Below are 22,382 nucleotides of genomic sequence, written 5' to 3' on the forward strand. Positions count from 1 at the left end.
TTTGAGGACCTTTCATAACCATGGTCACTGACATAGAACCATTCGCAGAGTCAACAGAAAAACTATTAGGAACAACAAGAGGATTCAGCAACATTGTCAGATACACAGTTAACTTGAAAAATAAACAGGGTTTCTTTATTCTAGCAATTGATATAATTCTATATCAGAAAATTGAATAGTACATTCATGTTAACAAGAAAAACTAAAAAAGTATCTAAAGATTTTGCTGGAGAGAAATTTCAACCCTAAAAATAGAAATTGAAATCAAAGTAGAGGCACCCCTTTTCTTAGATAAATTGCTACAAAAACTTTAGAAAGATCCAACTGAGTGTTTACAGAACACTTGTCCTACCAAATGTTACACATGATGACATGGTAATTTAAAGTAAATGGAGCATAGTGGTATAAGAACAAACAAGCAGACAGTTTAGAACAGAGCACAGAGAACAGAGAACTCAGAGACCAACTTGTGTGTGTACTTTGTGTGTGTGTGTGTGTGGTATACAAAATTTCTTTCCAAAACATTCATGGAAAATATGTATTATAAAAAGCTATGCATGGATTTCCAGAACTTTTTGCAGCAAAAGTAAACATATTTTTAATTCTAGTTTTCCAATTGAAAGGGAAGTTAAATAAACCACTTTGTGAAAACTGGCTCTCTAAGGCTGAAAAAAAAAGAATCCCTAACTAATATATATATATATATATATATATATATATATATAGGGATATCAGATACTTGAAATGCAAGATATTAAAAGCAAAACTATAATTCTAATATTATCAATTTAATATTGTCAATATCAGATGATAACTTTGTAGTGTATAGGGTTGGAAAATAATAAAAAAGTTTAATTTCAACCCTTGACAAATTTGAGTGTTACCAAGCTCTGGATTTCCATTTATGCAGAAATCCTTAGAGAACCAACAGACAGATGGTAAAGATGATAAACTAATTTGTAAAATTGAAGTAAGAGTCATTGTTAAAGAAGACAAAGTAATTTCATAAGGCAAGAAAAAAATAGACACTCCAGGAAGAAAATAGACCAATGATATCAGGCAATTCTGAATGAATAAAACCTGTTAGTAAACATGTATAGAAACAATCCAGGACTCAACAGGCTAATCCTCCGCCTGCGGCGCCGGCACACTGGGTTCTAGTCCTGGTCAGGGCGCCGGATTCTGTCCTGGTTGCCCCTCTTCCAGGCCGGCTCTCTGCTATGGCCCGGGAGTGCAGTGGAGGATGGCCCAAGTCCTTGGGCCCTGCATCCCATGGGAGACCAGGATAAGCACCTGGCTCCTGCCTTCGGATCAGCGTGGTGCACCGGCCGCAGGGCGGCGGCTGCAGCGGCCATTGGAGGGTGAACCAACGGCGAAAAGGAAGACCTTTCTCTCTGTCTCTCTCACTGTCCACTCTGCCTATCCAAAACAAAACAAAACAAAACAAAACAAACAAACAAAAAAACCCAAACTCATTAGGAATAGGAAAATGCATACTGAACCACAATTGAATATCATGTTACACTCACCAGCTTTGTAAAAGCCAATAAGAAATACCAATGAGATCTTGAGACTACAGGAACCCTTTTGTAGAACAGACCTTACATCCTGGACAGTCATTTGGTGATATATATTTAAATTAAGAATTCACATATTTTATTACATTATTCATTTTAGATACACCCCAAGCTCTTTCACATTGGACAATATGACTATAGTGAAAAAAAGTTAGTGTTCTAGCATTTTTTGAAGTAATGAGAAGTTTCCAGTGATCTAGTTTCTATCACTAGGAAAATTGCAAAGTAAAACACAGTGGATGGAAATCATGGGTTATAAAGTGGCAGAATGAAACAGCTGGCTACCTGAAAGAAAATCAAATATTTCTTAAAAGCTGTAACACAGCATGAATGAAAATAATAGAGTTAGGGTTATAACACAATTGCACAAACACAAATGAAAAATGAATAAATCAGTGCACATTTATAAGGATCATACAAAGTTTCCCATAAACTCATATCTGGGAAGTAGGGGAGATGAATCAGATAAAGAAATAACAATAAAATTGATTAATTTAATATTATAGAAACCAGTTATAACAGTATCCATTAATTGAGCAATATGATTAACTCAAACTTTGTAGCTGAGTTCTACCACATCAGAACAAGAAAGATGGAGAGAGGAAGGGAGGGAGGGAAGGAAGGTCATAAAGATGACTCATTTCCTAAAGAATAAGTTGGAATTCCAACAAATCGATCACTATTAACAATTACATGCTCGAATTAGTCTTCACTTCCGACTGCCTATGGCCTGTTATATAACAGCTCTCACAAGGTTCATAACACAGCTAATGGACACAGTCATGTTCCTCTAGTATAGGATACACAGTAGAAATGAATATTGATGCAATCATTAATACATATCAATTCCAAATGGTACAAAGAACTAAATAAAGCTGATTAGCTTTCCTAAGCTCCACTCCAGGTGTGCCCTGCTGTAGATGCTTGAAGTAGGTTATGGTACATGGTGCTTTCAAGAAAGGAGATGCCTCAGGCATACCTGACATCACAATTGAAGCCTTCCCAAGGCTGACTTTCATTCAGTTAGTCTCTGAAGAGGAAATCAGAGATTCAAGGCAGGAGAAGAATGTGATATGCCCTGCTGGCTTGAAGAGGGAGAGTCACAGGTTCAAGGACTGTGGCAGCTACCCATTGCTAAGAGCAGCTCCTTGAAGAGAGAAAGCAGGAACTTAGTCCTACAGAGTCAAGGAACTGAATTCTGTTAATGGTAGTCTCCTCATACCAGCGTCTTCAACTACATAGTTTAGTGGTTGCTCTTGGTCTACAGACAAGGATTGTTCAATGGTCATTTAAAATTTCACTGTTTTCTTAATAGAAATATTAACTTTAAAATCTTTAACATATTGAAATACTAGGTACATTTGAAATAAATATGAACTAGCCTGTAATTTACAAAATATTTACATTTTGATATTTTTAGTGAGGTGTATTCAAGAATAAATTTCAGAGCTTACATATTCCTCAAAATATAAATTGTAAATGAATATGTATCTTTCGCTTGGGGTATGGCATGTGATTTTCCATTAATGGTGAAAAACAATGTAGCCTCATGAGCATTATGCAGTAAACATTCCTGCTGCTGCATATGTCAGATATTGTACAATGCAGCAGACTTTGTTGACAGATTAAAAATGATTTTTCAAAACCAAAAGCTCACTGATGATATTCTGAAGTGATAATTAAGGATACAGGGTAAAAATCTATGAAAAAAATGTAAAAGAGTTTCAGAAATGATAGAAATAATGTCAAAACAAGGTTGTGGTACCAAATATTCTTTCATTGTGTCCAATTTATCATGAAAAATGATGTATTTAAAATTATAAGGTACTTTGTCATCCAAATCACTCTCAAACATTTTCTAAAATTGGTATGAATTATTTTCCTGATCTCAAAATTGTGAAATCTGAGACAGAATTGAATTTCATAACAATAGTTGTTTTACATTTTACTGTATCTTACAAATAGTTATCACTTCACTTTTTCATTGTGAAATTATGTGCATCTTACAGATAGAGAATTGCGCTGTTTAAATTACACTGTTTTTTTTTTTTTTTTCTGATATAGTGCCATTATGGATTATTGGCTTAGAAAAGAAAAAAAGTAAAATAAAGACAGTAATTTTACTAACACAAATCATACTACCATAAGTCAAGCCCAGATCAATCGTACAGATAACAGTCCAATTCCTATATATAACAGCTGTAAAGCAATGACTTATAAATAAAAATGCCAATTCCTTTGTAATCTACTTTCTATGGTATCTTCAAGCTACACAGAATTATTCTTTTTGGAAATATCTCATATTTTCTAAGATTTTAACTGACACAAAGTAATGTTTAGCACTGGAAGGTCTCTGTTATTTGGCGATCAGACTTTTGCTGATCCCATCTATCTAAAGGTCTTAACACTCTGTGGCTGACGTCTGGTTTTAGAGTCACCCACTCAGAGACGCTTTACACAGCTGGCACATTCTGCCTTGGGCATTTTCCTTCTAAAAACTAACTTTTCACATCCCATTTCTTTGATTCTTTCCTAAGCAGTGAGTAACAATAGGAATAAAACCAAAAATAAATGATCATGGATTAAGGAAGGTGTGACTGCCCCAGGAGCCCATGTGTGTGGCCACAATGAAAATACTCAAGAAACAGCCTTTCCAGACAAGGACTGAAGATGTCTGAATCTATTAATGAGTGCATGAACAAGTGGAATGGATACCTTAATCCAAATAAACAATGGTCACTACTGGAACTTCCAGAGTATTTCAAGAGTCCAGGATTTTGGATACCTTACGTATCACATCCAATGCGCACTCACCCAAGCCTAGGGCCCTTTCTTCATGGAATCAGGATGAGGGCATTCAACATAACCTTGCATAAATGTTAGATGTACATATTTCCCAAGCATTTACTTCTAAACCCAACGGTGTGCTATTTTATAGACAGCTATATTTCACAAAGATGCCTTCATCCATGCTCCATCTCCCAGATGTTTGCTTTACACAAATACTGCTAACATCAAACAGGTGTAAAGCACACAGAATGAAATTATGCTTTCACTGTCATGTTTTAGTGGAATTAGACATGAGAGGTACTCCTTTTCAGACATCATGTGCTTTTTATACCTGACACTTCCATCATTCTATCTCCATTCATCCTTAGAAGACATTTTAGTTATATGTTCCTCCCAATGGACAATGTTCATATTTATTTTATTAAAATTTCTATAAATTGTTTCTTTTTCATCTGCTTGGTAAATCAAGAAAACTTTATTAGCTGGTTCTATGTAAATTGCTCTCGTTCAGTTTTCATTGGGGATAAATCTGTTTTGAATATCTGTTATGACAATTATATACAGCTACATTTTCAACTCTAATGCATTTTTAATAACTTCTTCAGCAACTAGTGATTTGAATTTCAAATTTCTTTCTACCAAGAAGTAAAAATGTACATATCATTTTTTAGCAGTTTCATATAAAAATTGATTTATGTAGCAGGTTCTCTCTCACAGTAAACATATCAAATGTCTAAATGAAGCCATTAATACTCATAAGCTTATAATACTGTGCTCCATACAGGACATAAGAAAAAGTGAAAGTTAGTAAAAAAAAAAAAAATCGTGTCCTTAGCTTATTATAAACCCCTCACTTTGGTTGGAAGCCTATCAATCATCTGATTATTTTAATTTAATCTTATTGAGCTTCATAATGTATTTTAGAGCATATAAAAATAACTGACTAATTACCAGTCGAAATTATTTTGGAGTTAACAAACAGAACATATTGGAGTGTATGACAAATCCTTTTAAACCATTCATGAACTCTGTTGCTGCAGGGGTAGGGAACCTTTGGCCTGTGGGCCATAGGAGGCTCCTGAAATTATTTGCTCTGGCCCTGCCAAGGCAGCAGCAGGTAAGACTTGGAATTTAATAAACCTACAGCAGTCTAAGTTTTTAAGTTTATAATTTTGTATGGCCCATGAATGATGTTATAAATATCCAAATGGCCCTTGGAAGAAAAAACATTCGCCATCCCTGAAAGGAAAAGAACTAAACTTAAGAGTGAAGTTGGAGTCATTCACTTCTTCTGGGCTCATCGCCCTCTACTGTAGCCCTTCTTGCAGAGATTGCCAACAGCAGACACAGCAACTTCTCTGCAAGTCACCATACAATGTAACTTTGTATAGAATGCACTTCGCTAGATGATTTTGTTCTATCAAAGCAGAGTAATCCTAAGAAGTCCCCTGCACCTCCTTTGTAAAGTCCTAATTGACAGAGGGTGACTTCACTGTTCTCTTACATAGTCATCACTGCACGTTACTCATTATCATATTTCAATATGCATAGGATTTATAAATCTTACTTCATTGAACTGTAAAATTTTAAAATAATAAAAAAAACTCAGCATTTATTGGCTACTCCAAATGTTCTTCTAAACTCTTAATAAGTATGTCTTATTTACCCTTCATATTAGTCTTGGTAGGTCAAGATGTTTGCAAACAAGTAGTGTACAATCTCACCTTATAAACCTTGGTGTCTTTTTACTAGACATAGTAGTCTCACAAAAATATCTACCATATTAACAATCACATCGCATATATTATATATGAATTGGGCTTACTAAAAGTTTTTCAATAAAAAGGGCAGGTCCCTTTTCCTTGGTAGCATCATGGCAATTGCTTCACAGTAATTAAGATATCTACATTCAAAGGGATAAAGAAGCAAATATCAGTATCACTGAGCTAGTTAAGAGTGTAGGAATACTGTTGAGGAACAGCGAGGTTTGTTTTTTGCTTTTTATTACTATTTGTTGAATTATTTACTTAGTGGATGGTTAGGCTTATGATAATAAAAGAAATTGAAAGTATGTCATTATAAAAATAAAAAGGAAGATTAGGAAAGGGAGGAGGAGGGAGAGTTGGAGCATGGGACGGAGGGTGGTAGGGTGAGAAGTATCACTATGCTCCTAATTCTATAGATACAAAATACAAAAAATTTGTTCACCTTATATAAATAAAGATCATCTGTGCACCGTCCAAACCCGAGCCTCCCTTTCTGAGCATCAGGTGGAAATCACAAGGCCTGCAATGATGCCACTTTGCAAGCAGTACTGGCTGGAAATAGACAACAGGGCCGCAGGCTACGTACCATGACTCATTATAATAAAATTACCATGGGGCACGCCCACTCCCATCACAAGCCTCAGGCCATGGCACTTCCTATATTTCCTGAAAAGGCTATGGAAATGGGTGGTGCTCGAGCCCCACCCCAAACCTCGCCCTCTTTGGGTATTCACCTGGACTCCACCCCATACACAACCCTATGCCCCTGGAGGGTATAGAAGCTTAGCCTTGTTGACAGGACCTGTTCCTTTTCACATTGTTGGATGCTATTTCCTCATGGAGCGTTTGAGTCTTCTGCTTTTGGAGCCCTTATATTTTTGGCTGTTTGCTCATGCACAACTTGGTTCTTAAGCTTACACATTTGTTTTGCTTCTAGTAAATCCTGCTCTCCTGTAATCTTAATGAAGATGCTACAGTAAGCCCAGCCGGAGACTCCAAGTCCTGAACCCAGGCACTGGAATAGGCTGTGTCATCCCAACCAGGGGCTCATCTGCTCGGTCAGATACCGACTCTTCACTCTCATTTTTGAAGGACTTGTCGGGGGATACAGAATTCCAGGTGGAAGGTAAATTTTCTTCAGTCACTTAAAGATGCTGATTCACTGTCTCTTTCGCCTGTCAAGGTTTCTGATGAGAAGTTCACTGCCCTCGATTTGTGCTGTCATTTTTCTCTGTTTTTTTTTTCAAATTTTCTTGCATTTCAAGTTTTAACTATTTTATTGCTGTACATACCTGGCATGTTCCTTTGAAAATATCACACTCGAAGCTTACTGGACTTATCGAATCTGTAAATTCATCTCTTTCACCAAATTTGGAAAATGTTTAGTCTTTTTTTTTCAAATATTATTTCTGCCACATTTCATTTTTCTCTGCAGTGGAGAGAGCAATGACCCCCATGTCAGAGGCTCTGAAATTGTCTTTCAGTTTCTTGAGGCTCTGTTGTTCTCTTTCCTTTAAAATAATATTTTTCTTTCTCTTTTTATTTTGGACAATTTTTTGTTCTATCTTCAAATTTACTATTTCCTCTACTAGCATTTATCCTATCTAGTAACATTTTGATTTCAAACAAAATACTTGCTTTAAAATTCTCATTTAGGATCTTAAAATAATCTGTATTTCTTTGCTGAGAGTTTTTTTTTTAATAAGCATGAATGTATCTTCATTTAATCCATTATTAGGTATAATGACTATTTAAAAAAATCTGGTAATTCAAAATCTGGGTTCAACTGATTTAACATCAGCCAGTTTTCTTTTCCCTTTAGATTGCATCCCATTTTAAGGCTTTTCATGCTGAAGAATTTGGGTTTTGTGTTGGACACTGTGACTGTCATATGTACTCTGGGTTCTGTCTCGTGAGCACCGTTTTGTTTCAAAAAACGATTGTCTTGGCTTGACTTAACTGCCGACTGCTACACCTGTGGTGGGCTGTGGCTCTGGCTCTGGCTTCAGGTGACATGCTCACACCGGAGCTGCGAGTTAATTTTCAGGTTCCACTTCACAAATGGTTCCAGTGTCAACCACAGTGTTGTGCTGAGTTGATGCACACAGTTACGCCCTTCCCTTCTCTGCTGACTCCCACAGACCCCTTCTTCACTTTCCAGTGCCTAGGTTCCCGTGATGCCAGCTGCCTTGGTCTGTGAATAAAGGCACATTTTTCAACAGCAGGTTGAGTCCCGCAATTGCCATGGCCATTAGCAGAGCAGCTGTGAGTGTTGCTGACCTCAGCAGAAAGCTGCAGCCAGCAAAGGGAGGCGCAGGTCATGCATTTGGACAGCTGACACTCTTCTATTTACTATTCCTGGTTTTCAGTGACCGTTTTGTCTGCAGTTTTCCAGAGTTTTTAGTAGCATCTATGGGATAATTACATTTTTATGGGATCACTTCTGCATACTTCAAATAGAAAGACCAAATGGCATTTAAAACACCAGTCATACAACACCAGGCCTCTGCTTAAAACTCTTCTAATATTCCCATCATTGTTGAGATATCATTCAGTGCTTTCGACTTCTCCTTCTACTTCAGCCACAACAGCCTTCTTTTCAGTCCACAAGCACATCAAATGCCAACACCTCAATTTTGGGGAAGATGTGTTTTCTTATGCTTCTCTTCCTCCCGCTCTGCCATCTCACTTTCCCTCCTTCTCCTCTCCATTCCCCTTCCTGGAATGCTCTTCATCTATACTTTTGAATCTTTTAAGAGATGACTTTTTTCTAGTTACCTCTTAGGCTATTTCTATTTATAGTAGTTTTGCATTCCCTGCTACTACTTCCTAATATTACATCTTTCACTCCTCTCCCCCCAAAAGAACAATTACCATGGCCTTTGGTTATTATGTCTTAAATTATTAAAGGGTAAGATCAATATTAGACTAGGCTACCATCTTTATTTCCATTACTATATCCCTAGTACATGAAACAATGATACTTATGTAATAATCACATTAATAATGAATATGCATCAACTGGAGGTCTATACCAGGCTCTTAGTACTTACTTTGATAATTCACAGAATAACTCAAAGACATCTGCTTTTGAAATGCAGTGCTCACAGTAGAAGGCAAATAATTTCAGTGAGATAATCTCTAAGACAAATAGGAATTAGCACTGCCTATCGCTCTGAGCACTGCTATGGATTGCCACTGTACAAAAAGGAGTGAACAAGGTAAGAAAAGGAAAGAGATTATAAGAAAAAAGAACTGTTCAAGATGCCTTTCAGATGTGGTAATTTTTTTTTTTCATTTGACTAACCCATCAACACTGCTAGAACTGCTTTTCAAATAAGATCTATGCTAAGAAATTTATCCTAAATTGCATATTGGGCAAAATGCTTTCACAGAAAACTACGTATACTTCCCTACCTGGACATGCCATGTTGAACGGAAGTTATCTGTCTCTGTTTCACTAGAATACCAGCTCTGACAGGGCAACAAGGCATACACTCAAGCAAAGTTGTCTCATGCACCTTGCTTGGTTCCCCACCCAGGAGCAGAGTGCCTGGAATGGAACAGACAGGCACCTTGTCTGTGTTCATATTAGTAAGCTTTTCAGTACGTTAGAACACTTAAGTGTGTCCATTTTTCAGATAAAATATGGCTGGGCCCAACTGTAACATAACTCTTCTTTAAGCTTTTGCCAGTTGTATTTGTAAGTAAACATCAGCCCAGAGGCACTGAAGAGAGCACTCCAGCAGACAGGGGCCCTGGCCAAGGACCCACAGAACACAGGTATGCTCATCCCGTCAACATTCCACACCTGGCAGTTCCTCCGTAAGTCAGGTTCAACACTAGTGCCAGAATCACAATCAAATTTATAATCATACCACAGAAATACCAGGAAGACAGAATACAAATCATTTTTCATATAGAAAGAATAGGCAGTAGTGTACTGGTTGTTTTATGACATCTTATCTCGATCTTGAGAGATAGGTAATAAAACAATTTTAAAATATATCCACTCATGGGAAAACCAAGTGCCTGTGAGCTAGGAAGTGGCTGGGCAGAAATGTAAACTTTCATTTTATTGTAGTAAATCTATATTAAGACATAGAATGTCTCACAGAGAGTTACGGAAACTCAAATTTGAATCTCTCTGGTTCAAATATATTACAAATGATTGCTAGTTCTAAGATTAGTTCGCACATCACTGTCAAACAATCTACTTTTAATAAAAAGATAAATTAGAACTGTATATTACATAAAATATAATTCCAAAAGTTCATTACATTATCCCGGCAACTGATCTGTATTATGACCAATGAGTTATCACTTTACTCCACTTATTTCAAGATTCTACCAACAGGCCATACTGAATCCTCTGTATTACTATAGGATATATAATGGTGCTCTGATGTTATCATCAATGATAAATTTAGGCAGCATATTAGCATCATGTTTTGATCATATTTTACATTTTGATCATTAGGAAACTGATATTCATTCATGGAACTTAGGCTATATTTCAACACATCAGTAAGCTGATCATTTTCTGTTAAGGAGCTGACTACACAGCAAATGCTACAGGCATTACATAGTCATTAGACTGCTAGAGCCAGCCTCAAAGGTTCCTTTTCTTTAATTTTATTTAAGTTGTACAAGGTTCATGTATTTGATATATGCAGATTTAGGAACACAGTGACACCTCCCCCTACCCTCCCTGCTGCCCACGCTCCGTCCCTTCCTCCTCCTCCCTTTCACACTCCCACTTGCAATTTTTACAAAGATTTATTTTCCATTTAGTTAACGATCCTATAGTTAACCCCACACTTAGTAAAAGAGTTCAACAAATAGTATGAAGAGAAAAACAAAAAATCTGGCTGTGACCTATGGGTTCAGCCTCCACTTGTGGCGCCAGCATCTATATGAGTGCCAGTTCGAGTCCTGGCTGCTCCTCTTCTGATCCAGCTCTCTGTTAAAAGTTCTATCTCTTAAGTATTTCCCAGGGTTTAAATCAAAGTGAAAAATGCACAATTAACCTGAACAGAGGGAAATGCCCACTCAGCACCTTGGGAAATGATCTGGTTGAATTATGAGTCATCTCATTTTGCAAAGTAGTAATAAAGATGAGCCCTTCATTTCCGCAGAGGTGCTACTGGCATTTACAGCAGATGATTAAAATAAAGGAGAAAAATAACTTCTTCATTTTATCAGAACAGGGACATTTTATCCTGGCCATGAATTTTTCCTGGTGCATTTTTCATCTATCAAAGCAATGTCTCCACAAGTTGTCAAGAGTCCAGTCTGGCCCCAGGGGCACCCAGGGCTGTGACTTACCTTATGAAAGTTCCTGAAGTAAGCTGCCTTTTCATCTGGAAATTTTTCTAGCCTTCTGGGTCCTTTGCTAGAAGCCTTCTTGAAAACCAACCAGCATCGCCGAAAAATCTGCAAGCAAATATAGGGATTCTGTTATCTACCACTCTATAAGTGCTTCCTGGCATCAGGAGTTTGTGTATTCAATTAAGCCACTTGTAATAATTTCTAAAAATGTATTTATCTTGCAAAGAGTGACTTTGTTTTTGAATGATAAGCACGTTATCAATTAAAATTACAGCAAATATTAAAAGTATAATATTTCACATAAAATATGTTGTAAAAAGGTTGTGTTATGAGGTAATTTAGAGCTTTGCTCTCAATAATCTTTTTTTAGAAAGACTTATTATATTTATTTAAAATGTGGAGTTACAGAGGCAGAGGAAGAGGGAGAGAGAGAAAGAGAGAGAATATCTTCCATCCACTGGTTCACTCCTCAAATGGCCATAATGGCCAGAGCTGAGCTGAGCCAAAGCCAGGAGCCAGGAGCTTCTTCTGGGTCTCCCATGAGGGTACAGGGGACCAAGAACTTGGACCATCCTCCGCTGCTTTCCTAGGCCATAGCAGAGAGCCTGATCGGGAGTGGAGCAGTAAAGTCTAGAACCAGCACCTGTATGGGATGCTGGCACTGCAGGTCGTGGCTTTACCCTGTACACCACAGTGCCAGACCCATCTCAGTAACCTGTAACATACGTCAGTCTTGTGGGTTGAGTATCATATAATGTGCTTATCTCACCATCCTAGTAACAGACAATTGACTTTCCACACTGGGCCAGTACTGGATGAATAAGGTTAAGCAAATAAGCATTTGCTAATGCTCTGTTTTCCATACTTCATAAAATATCACATTTAAAATTCATCTTGTATGATTTTATTTTTTTTCAAAGATTTGTTTTATTTAACTGAAAGCCAGAGTTACAGGGAGAGAGGGAGAGACAGAGACAGAGAGATCTTCCATCCTCTGGTTCACTTGCCATATTGCCTCAACAGCTGGGGCTGGGCCATATCAAAGCCAGGTGCCAGGAGCTTCTTCCGGGTCTCCCACATGGGTGCAGGGACCCAAGCACTTGGGGCACCTTCTGCTGCTTTCCAGGTGCATTAGCAGGGAGTTGGATCAGAAGCGGAGCAGCCAGGACTCCAATGGGCACCCACAGGGGATGTGATGTTGCAGGCAGTGGCTTTACTATGCCACAATGCCAGCCCAGGTTTTAGTTGCTTGTTTTTTAAACATATGCTCATATACCAATTAGAAAAATAACAAAAGCATGTTTTAAAGGGCATATCTCATTCATTTAGATGCTTACAATAGTTAGGATTTATTCAATACCTATTATGTGGAATAAATTTTAAAATTAGTATGCATTTTATTCTAACTACTGTGTAAAACAGGTATGGTTTTCTTCTATGATAAAGTTACTGATAATGTCAGGACCTGAACCCACATCTGTCTGATTATTAAGCTTTGTTAAAAAATCAGGACTACTATGTTTTTTCTCCTTACTAAGTAAGTAATCTTTTTTTCTCCTTACTAAGTAAGCAATCCTTTACTTAGTGGAGGGTTAGGCTTATGATGATAAAATAAGCTGAAGGTATGCCACTGTAAAAATTAAAAGAAAAATTAAGAAAGTAAGGAGGAAGAATGCCGGGAGGGGAGGAGGGAAGGAGGGGTGGTAGGGTGGGAGGTACCACTATGCTCCTAAATCTGTATATGGGACATACATGAGGTTTGTTCACTTCATATAAATGTAAAACATTGAAAAAAATCAGGACTACTAATTTTACCAAAAAAAAAAAAAAGCCCACCATTTCTGGGTCTTATCCTTACTTTATAGAAGTAATTAGTGTCACACATTTAGATGTTTGTCACCAGACTTCCAGAGAATCACACACTCTCCACAGGTTTGTCTGAAAGAAATCTAGTATAGTGAGCTTTTCTGTCCAGTGAAGAAAATATTTGGAAACTAAGATTGGCCACCAAGTTTTTAAAAATTTTAAACAACTTTTTATTTATTTATTTTGAGAGGCACAGAGGGAATGAGGGTGAGAAGGGTAGACAAAGAGAGAGCGAGCGAGAGCAAGCTTCCATCTTCTGGTTAACTTCTCCAATGCTTTGGCTGGCCAGGGCCACAGCCAGGCACCGGGAATGAACACAACACACGTCTCCCATGAGCAGGAAGGTGGAACCAGGAGTGGGTAACCGGACTGAGCCCAGCACTCTGATGTGGGGTGCATGTCTCCTAACTGGCACCAGAAACCCAAAGCCAAACGTTTGACCAGTCATAATTTTTAAATTTCAAAATTTGGCCTATTTTTTGATAGAGTATAATTTCTCTATAGTCATGAGGAAATTCATAGAAAGAAAATTCAGAAACATAGAAAACTACATTTCTCTCTTGCATCTTTACTTGAATTACAAGTTGTCACACTGCTGTTTACTAATATAGGCCAGATGTGAGTCCTCTGAAGTGTGCATTGTTTGCTATTTGCTGAAAGACAGTATTTTCTGTGTGAAAAACACTGTTAGTACAATCACATAAAGACTGTTATTAAAAGACAGAACAGGTGGAATAGCAATATAAACACAGACTTAGATTTCACTCTTGCTGTCTTTCTAGCTTCTCACTGGTGGTCTGCTAAGTACAACCTGAATGCCTGCATGCATGAACCCATCTCTCCACCTCTGCTGGGATCAGATGCACCATCAAACAGTTCCTAATCATCTGGAAACCAGGAGAGAAATCACTCCTTGAGAGCACCTGCTGTTTTCCCCACACATTTGTGTTAAGTACAGTATGTTGAAGTTCTTTATTTATTTCTTGTTTTCTCACTGCTCCTACCCCAAAGTGAATCAGCATCTAACAAGATGCAAGTAATGATTAGAAATATCATATAGGTATATAGTTTGCTTAGCTTTAACTCCATTTTGTGTGAATTTCTTTGGTAATATAGAATTCTACTTTTAAATAAAATGCATTTATATTTTAGTAGCAAAAGATGCAGAAAATGCAAACATATAAGAAGAGATATTTGGTATAACTGAAATCAACAGCTTGGAATCAGGTAGACTTGTGTCGACATTGTAGATACGCCACTTTCTAGCCGTGCAAACTCAGACATGGTATGTAGTGGCTCAGCTAATAAAAGGGGTATCTTACAAGCTGGAGGGAGGACTTACATGGCAGGCTCATGTTCTACCTCACAAAATGTTCTCCACCAAGGTTGGCTCATTTTCCAGACCCTCTTTTCCTACAGAAAAGAGCCAGTACAATTTGTGCAGCATGATCAGTCCACATGTATGGAGACTTTTTCTCGAACGACACAATTATAACTCAGAGTCAGAATATTCAGATACAAATGCTCTACATCCGGGGCCGGCGCTGTGGTGCAGCAGGTTAACGCCCTGGCCTGCAGTGCCGCCATCCCATATGGGCACTGGTTCGAGTCCCGGCTGCTCCTCTTCCCATCCAGCTCTCTGCTATAGCCTGGGAAAGTAGTAGAGGATGGCCCAAGTCCTTGGGCCCCTGCACCCATGTGGGAGACCCAGAAGAAGCTCCTGGCTCCTGGCTTCAGATTCTCTCTCTCTCTCTCTCTCTGCCTCTACTCTGTGTAACTCTTTCAAATAAATAAATAAATCTTAAAAAAAAAAAAACAACAAATGTTCTACATCCACAAAAAATAAAATACTATGCAAGAGTTTTTAAAAATTAAAAAAAAATTAGTGATTTCTCAAACATGGACTGTGGAACTAGAAAGCCTGGATGTGAAATTTCAGCTCAGCCCCCTTTTAGAGCCATTTAACTTCAGGCTGGTTATAGAGTTCTTTGAGTTTGTGTCTTTAAATTACCTCAGGGAGAATAATGCCTGGATCATAGGATTAACATGATGGCAAGAAGAAATTCAGGGCATAAATCTCATGCCACAGTAGATGTGCAGAAATACAAAACAGATAGCATTAAGTAACTGCACAAAAGAAATAACTTCACTCAGTTTCTAATCTAACTCATACCTTTGTCAAGGCATTATAATGCATAAGATCACAGTTTTTGAATCAAACCAGTTTGATTATCAGTGCTGATTCCATGACTTACTATTATTTGAGGATTACAAGAGATATCACACAGCAACTGGCACACATGCTTCCAAAGTCCACACACCCTTACCTAGAATTCTTGGCTTTGGACACTGCTATGCACTGCACTGTGGCCCTGAACTCTATCTGTTGAAGCCCTCGCTCCCAATGTGATGCAGATAGTGCTTCTGAGAGACAGTGTTCAACAAGGTCCAGAAAGATCAGCCTTGACGATGATGCTAGAGAGCTTCCTTTCTCTCCCTCAGCTTCTTACCAAGGAAAGACAAAGTGAGCAGCCAGGGAGAAGGCGACCTACCCACAGCCAGGGAGAGAGCCCGCACCAGAACCTGACTCTGATGGCTTGCTGAGCTCAGATCTGCGGTTTCCAGCAAAAAACAATGTTCTGTGTTTCATGGCACCCAGTGTACGGTATTTTGTAATAGTAGCTCTGCTGGCCAAGATTTTTAAATAAATATGTGTGTAGAATTAAAATTGTAATTATAAACTTAGCTGTGAAGGTGAGGTTGTGCTGATGTTGATAGTTGTAGCAGTATTAATATTGTGGAAGTAAAACAAATATTACACGAATCTGAGCAGAAATTTGAGGGATTGTAAGGAAGTAAATAAGAATATTATTTGTAAGGGAGGACGTACATAAGTTACCAGGAGATGTCTCCCAGTTATTCACTGATGAATTTAAAGTCCTGGTTGAGGCAAGAAAGTTTTTTTGTGAACAGAAATGCTATCCAAATCCACGGTAGTAAGATTTTTGTCCTCTCCTACAGAGAAATCTTTTCCTTTTTCACTTCATCTCATAGCTTGGGGCATCACCACTGAAACATGCAAACACACCTATTCTCTACTGTAACTAGAGTTATTTTCTATTAAATAGTGAGCTAAACACAAACCAGAAAGCATACGTATTTTCAGTTAGGCACTCAATATTGTAGTACATTGAATCTGATAACATATAATAAGGAAAGCAGATTTAGGATTTTCAATAGTGTCTTATCATTTTGCTATTACATTAACAGAAAAACCATACAGAGATAAGATTGATTTTTAAAGACCAGATGTAATAGACTGCTTACCAGGCTGAGGCCCTTAAGTTACCATTATTATTTTATTATCTTTTTTATTTTGAAACACTTTCAGGCTTACAAACAATTGCAAAAATAATTCAGTGAGTTGGCATCTACTTTTCTTTTTGACAGGCAGAGTGGACAGTGAGAGAGACAGACAGAGAGAAAGGTCTTCCTTTTTCCGTTGGTTCACCCCCCCCCCCCAAATGGCCACTACTGCCAGCGCACTGTGCCGATCTGAAGCCAGGAGCCAGGTGCTTCTCCTGGTCTCCCATGCGGGTGCAGGGCCCAAGCACTTGGGTCATCCTCCACTGTACTCCCTGGCCACAGCAGAGAGCCGGACTGGAAGAGGAGCAACCGGGACAGAAACAGTGCCCCGACCGGGACTAGAACCCAGGGTGCCGGTGCTGCAGGCGGAGGATTAGCCTAGTGAGCCGCGGCGCTGGCCTGGCTTCTACTTTTGCAAGTTTACTGATACTGACATCCTTTGTAACCACGACACATTTTTCAAAATAAGACTTTAACATTGATAAAATACCCAAACAAAAGGTAAAAACAGGAACCAAATTACAAATTCTACCAGATTCAGAGTCCACCAGTTTTCCTGTCGTGACCTGTTTCAGCATCCTGTCTGTTATCAAGCTGCATTTAGTTGCCTGTGTCCTTAGTCTCCTCTGATCTCTAACGAGTTCTTCATCTTTCTCTTTTCCATGACTTTAACAATTTCAAGAGTACTGATCAAGTATTTTGCATTACGCTCTTTAATTTCTCCGTCAAATATGTTTGATATTTCAAGTCTAATGAAAAAGCTCCCAATAACATGATTACAACATAATTTGTTGGGGCAAATAACACAGAATCAATCTGGTGGTAGAAGAGCTGTTACGTTTTGATCAGATCTCTAGTTGAACTTATTAAAGTAGCAAACGAATCATTTCATAAATTCAAAGTTTCCTCCTTCACCAGATTTAGGCACATTTTTTCAAAAATATTTTTAAATAAGAATGAGATTTAAAAAAAGGGCCCTGGTGGGGAGTTATTTTGTGTCCTTATGAGGTCGAATTAGGCTTGGGTATATCCACCAAACGTCATCTGCACCCCACATCCTCTTCATCTAACTGGAAATCAGTAGTGGACTAGAATCTACGCAGACCCTAGAACTGGAGCTCTACATGAGAATGAGTTTTTTTTTTAATTTTTAATTTTTATTTTTGACAGGCAGAGTGGACAGTGAGAGAGATAGAGAGAAAGGTCTTCCTTTTGCCGTTGGTTCACCCTCCAATGGCCACTGCGGCCAGTGCGCTGCGGCCTGCACATAGCGCTGATCTGAAGCCAGGAGCCAGATGCTTCTCCTGGTCTCCCATGGGGTGCAGGGCCCAAGCACTTGGGCCATCCTCCACTGCACTCCCGAGCCATAGCAGAGAGCTGGCCTGGAAGAGGGGCAACCGGGACAGAATCCAGTGCCCCGACCGGGACTAGAACCGGGTGTGCCGGCGCCGCAAGGCGGAGGATTAGCCTATTGAACCACAGCGCCGGCCAGAGAATGAATTCTATTTGCTTATAAATGATAGATACCAATTCTGTGGGTACATGAAGGAGCAGCACATTTATAAAACTCTGTACCTTGACTTTGATTTGCATTCCAAGAGAATGGCACATAAATTAATGGCCTTCGCTAGCAGCAGGTGGGAGGAGCTGGGAGGGTGCTTCAAGGGCATCTCAGGCTGCAGAGCCCACTTGGCCTGGCAGCAATCGGTCCTCCTCCTCCGTGACCTCCCGTCTGCCCCATCATGGTTTCAGGAGGCGGTGCCACTCCATCCTGGGAAACTCAATGATTTAATCACCGTAGAGCTCTCCTAAAATGCCAGTCATCTCATAGTTAGGCCCTACACTGCCTCTCAGTTTCTCCTTCTAGAAAATCCATGCTGTTGCCAAGACTGCGGCAACCCCCAGATACCCGGCTGGTGCACACCCTCAGTTTTCCACTGCATGACCCAGCCAGTCAGCCACAATTAGAGAGTCTCTTAATCCTCTTTCATGGGATGAAAGCCCTTCTACCTCATGGCAATCTCCTTCCCTCAGTGCTTTCTCTTTTTCAAGATAATTTTACACAAAGGAAACCCTTTTCCATTTGAGATTTACTGAGAAGCCTATGGCATATTTCTTGGCTTTACTTCACAGCTCCAATTATGTTATTTAGAAAGAATCATTCACAAATGCTAACTTAAACCGAAGTTGGATTCAATGGGCCTGTTTCATCACAAGCTGTTGACCTAATATTCATGTAAGATTTTGGCTGTAAACTTGGAGGAATTTCTGATCACTGGATGCCTTAGACCTGAGAACCCACAGCAACAAAAGGGCATCACAGAAGCTTTGTCTAGAGATTTTAAAAATCTAGATTTGAGGGGCCAGCGCTGTGGTGCAGTGGGTTAATGCCTTGGCTTGAAGCACCAGCATCCCATATGGGCGCCGGTTCTAGTCTCAGCTGCTCCTCTTCCTATCCAGCACTTTGCTATGGCCTGGGGAAGCAGTAGAAGATGGCCCAGGACCTTGGGCCCCTGCACCCGCATGGAAGACCTGGAAGAAGCTCCTGGCTCTTGGCTTCGGATCGGCGCATCTCCGGCCATTGAGGCCATCTGGGGAGTGAACCATCAAATGGAAGACCTCTCTCTCTCTGCCTTTCCTCTCTCTGTGTAACTCTGACTTTCAAATAAATAAATCTTAAAAAAAAAATCTAGATTTGAAAACAGTACACGAATGTCTTATTTGTGTTCCCTTCTGAGGGCAAGATAATATGTAAATGACACTCTGGGGTATAGGTATTGATTATTGGTAGCTGTATACCAGTGAAATGTATCAAAACAAGAAGTGAACAAACAAACAAATACGGTCAGTTCATCCAGGGATAGTTTTTGCAAGCTTACACTATGGGCATTTTCAATGACTAAGACCTTGCTCCTGATCCTTGGCCAAATTGGTTACGGTTCCACTGGAAACCACTTGTCTTTCGTGGAAAGTCTCCAACAAACAAGATTAAGTGCAATGCACTGAAAATTTAGCTTTACTAAGTTTCTAGGTGTATAAAGAGCAAGCAAGTGGCTTCCATTGTGAATTGCATAGTGGTTCATGTAGCAGAAGGTAGCAATGTGAGTAGGACGGGACATGTTGGTTGTTTCTGGGTTCTAATAATGCTCTATGTGTGTCTACCAGGATTTGCTTAGACTTGCCCAACTGGAATTTATGTTTTTTTTGTCTATGTTGTCTTCATTCACAATTTTTAAGAATACTTAAAAATACCACATGTGTTGAAGTTTACACAGATGTTATAAAACCTATATTCATTTTCTTATTTGGGGATTTTATTTTTAAGAAGAAAAAAATAGAGTAACAGATAGAGACCAAGGAATTGACCATCCCTAGTATTTTTCATGATAGCAGATAGCAGTCTGTAGTAAGTGTGCTAGGAAAGGCGTTAGGATGAACATTAATTAAATTGAATGCCATGAGGAAGCAGGTGAACACCAGATAGCTTTGGTTAAAGTGCAGGGACTTCAGAAGTACTTATACCTAATGTACTCAAGTTGATGAAAAGCCCTGATAGGTTTAGTTTATCCATTAAATTGCAAGTCACAGGGCCAGTGACACAGCATAGCAGGTAAGGCCACCACCCCTGCAGTGCCAGCATCCCATATGGACGCTGATTCGAGACCCAGCTGCTCCACTTCTGATCCCGCTCTCTGCTATGGCCTGGGAGGGAAGCAGAAGATGGCCCAAGTCCTTGGGCCCCTGCACCCACACGAGAGACCAGGAGGAAGCTCCTGGTTCCTGGCTTTGGATCGGCGCAGCTCCTGCCATTGAGGCCAATTGGGGAGTGAACCAGTGGATGGAAGACCTCTCTCTTTCTGCCTCTCCTCTCTCTGTGTAACTCTTTTTTTTTCTTTTTTCTTTTCTTTTTTCTTTTTCTTTTTTTTTTTTTTGACAGGCAGAGTGGACAGTGAGAGAGAGAGATGGAGAGAAAGTTCTTCCTTTGCTGTTGGTTCACCCTCCAATGGCTGCCGCGGCCAGCGCACCGTGCTGATCCAATGGCAGGAGCCAGGTACTTATCCTGGTCTCCCATGGGGTGCAGGGCCCAAGTACTTGGGCCATCCTCTACTGCACTCCCGGGCCACAGCAGAGAGCTGGCCTGGAAGAGGGGCAACCGGGACAGAATCCGGTGCCCCAACTGGGACTAGAACCCGGTGTGCCGGCACCGCAAGGCGGAGGATTAGCCTATTGAGCCGCGGCACCGGCCTCGTAACTGACTTTCAAATAAATTCATTAATCTTTTTAAAAAAAGTCACAGAGTCTAGACTTTGAACCAGAGTTGGGGTGAATATGAAAGTGTGTGGCTGGTGATTCAGAAAGGGGCAAAGGTGGGGTTCTCACTAGGAGAGGAGATACTTCAACTCATGTTGAGCAGTTTCCAAGAGGGAGACAGAGCACTGGAGGCTTCTCACACAGTCAGGATACTTCTGGGCGTGACTCAGAAGAGAGAATACGACCAGTCAGTTTAACTCAAGTAACTTGGTGAAGAGCCCAAAACCAAGAGGTTCAACCGAAACTCTAAAGCATCTCTCTGGCTTCAAAACTTGTGCTCTCAGACCATCTCGATGGTGCACTCTACTTCCAGTCATATGGTCTCTAACCTAACCTGCAACATACCAGAAGTATAATTAAATACACAACTGAACAGCAGATGTACAGAGAGGGAGCTATGACTTAGGTTTCTTTATTCTTGTGTGAGATAATTAACTTACTTTCAGTAATTACTCTTTAGAATATCCTTACATCGTGCACAACTGTTACAACATTTATTGCATTTGATTTTGTTCTCCAGTTAATGTTTTACTACCTTTTCTGGAGAACCATGAACTGACTAGACAGCAGGAACAGCAATTTGTTCCTTCTTTGTATCAATACAGCCTTGTTTTGGATTACTATATAGAATTAAAATTTTTTTAAATCTTTTAATATCATCTAAAATCATAATTTATAAATTCTATTTTTTCCTATTCATGTGAAAATGACCTATAATACCAAAAAGCTTATTAAAATATTTATAAATAATTTAGAATACTACCACCATTCAGAGAAAAGCACCGATATCGTTTTTTAAGATTCTTAATAAATTTTATTAACAACAATTGTACATATGCCATGAACTTACAAGGTGACATTTCAATACATGTATACAGTGTGCACTGACTACAGCAGGGTAATCAGTACTGTTGCTGGCTTGATGGTAACATTATGATTGGAACCCGGGAGCTCCTTTCTTCCACTTGCTCAGAAAATCTATGGTAGGCTATTGTGTGCTATGGTCACCCCATCGTGCTGCGTAACACTGGGAACATATTCCTTTGACATGACTGATCTGGCACCTGTTTTCCAAACTCTTTCTGTAACTCCCTACCCCTCCAAGTCACTAACAATCACTACTCTTCACACAAATTGAAGGTCTGTTTTTTTTTTTTTCTTTTTAGTTTCCTCCATATATGAGGGAGAACGTGTGGTCACTGCTAACTTCTGATGGACGCCCTTGTAGAACAAGATCTCTCTTTCTTTACACATATGCACACATACACTTTAGTATACGAATCCAGTTTTCCATGGATACTTCACTCTTGTAATTTATTCATTCAACAAACACACCTTGAGTATCTGCCACTTGCCATGTACATTTCTTTCCAGT

General features: G+C 39.3%; 1 protein-coding gene across 1 annotated transcript in view; it reads right to left on the reverse strand.

Annotated features, from left to right (window-relative positions):
- The window catches only part of DOK6 (docking protein 6), a 514,846-nt gene that overhangs the window by 339,125 nt on the left and 153,339 nt on the right, over positions 1 to 22,382 (reverse strand). Inside the window, exon 2 of the mRNA XM_008261454.5 lies at positions 11,462 to 11,569. Coding sequence (XP_008259676.2) covers positions 11,462 to 11,569 — 108 coding nt within the window. The remainder of the gene's footprint in view (positions 1 to 11,461; positions 11,570 to 22,382) is intronic.

This window comes from Oryctolagus cuniculus, chromosome 10, assembly GCF_051225735.1.
Source record: "Oryctolagus cuniculus isolate XC-2025 breed Fujian yellow rabbit chromosome 10, ASM5122573v1, whole genome shotgun sequence".
Taxonomy (NCBI): Eukaryota; Metazoa; Chordata; class Mammalia; order Lagomorpha; family Leporidae; genus Oryctolagus; species Oryctolagus cuniculus.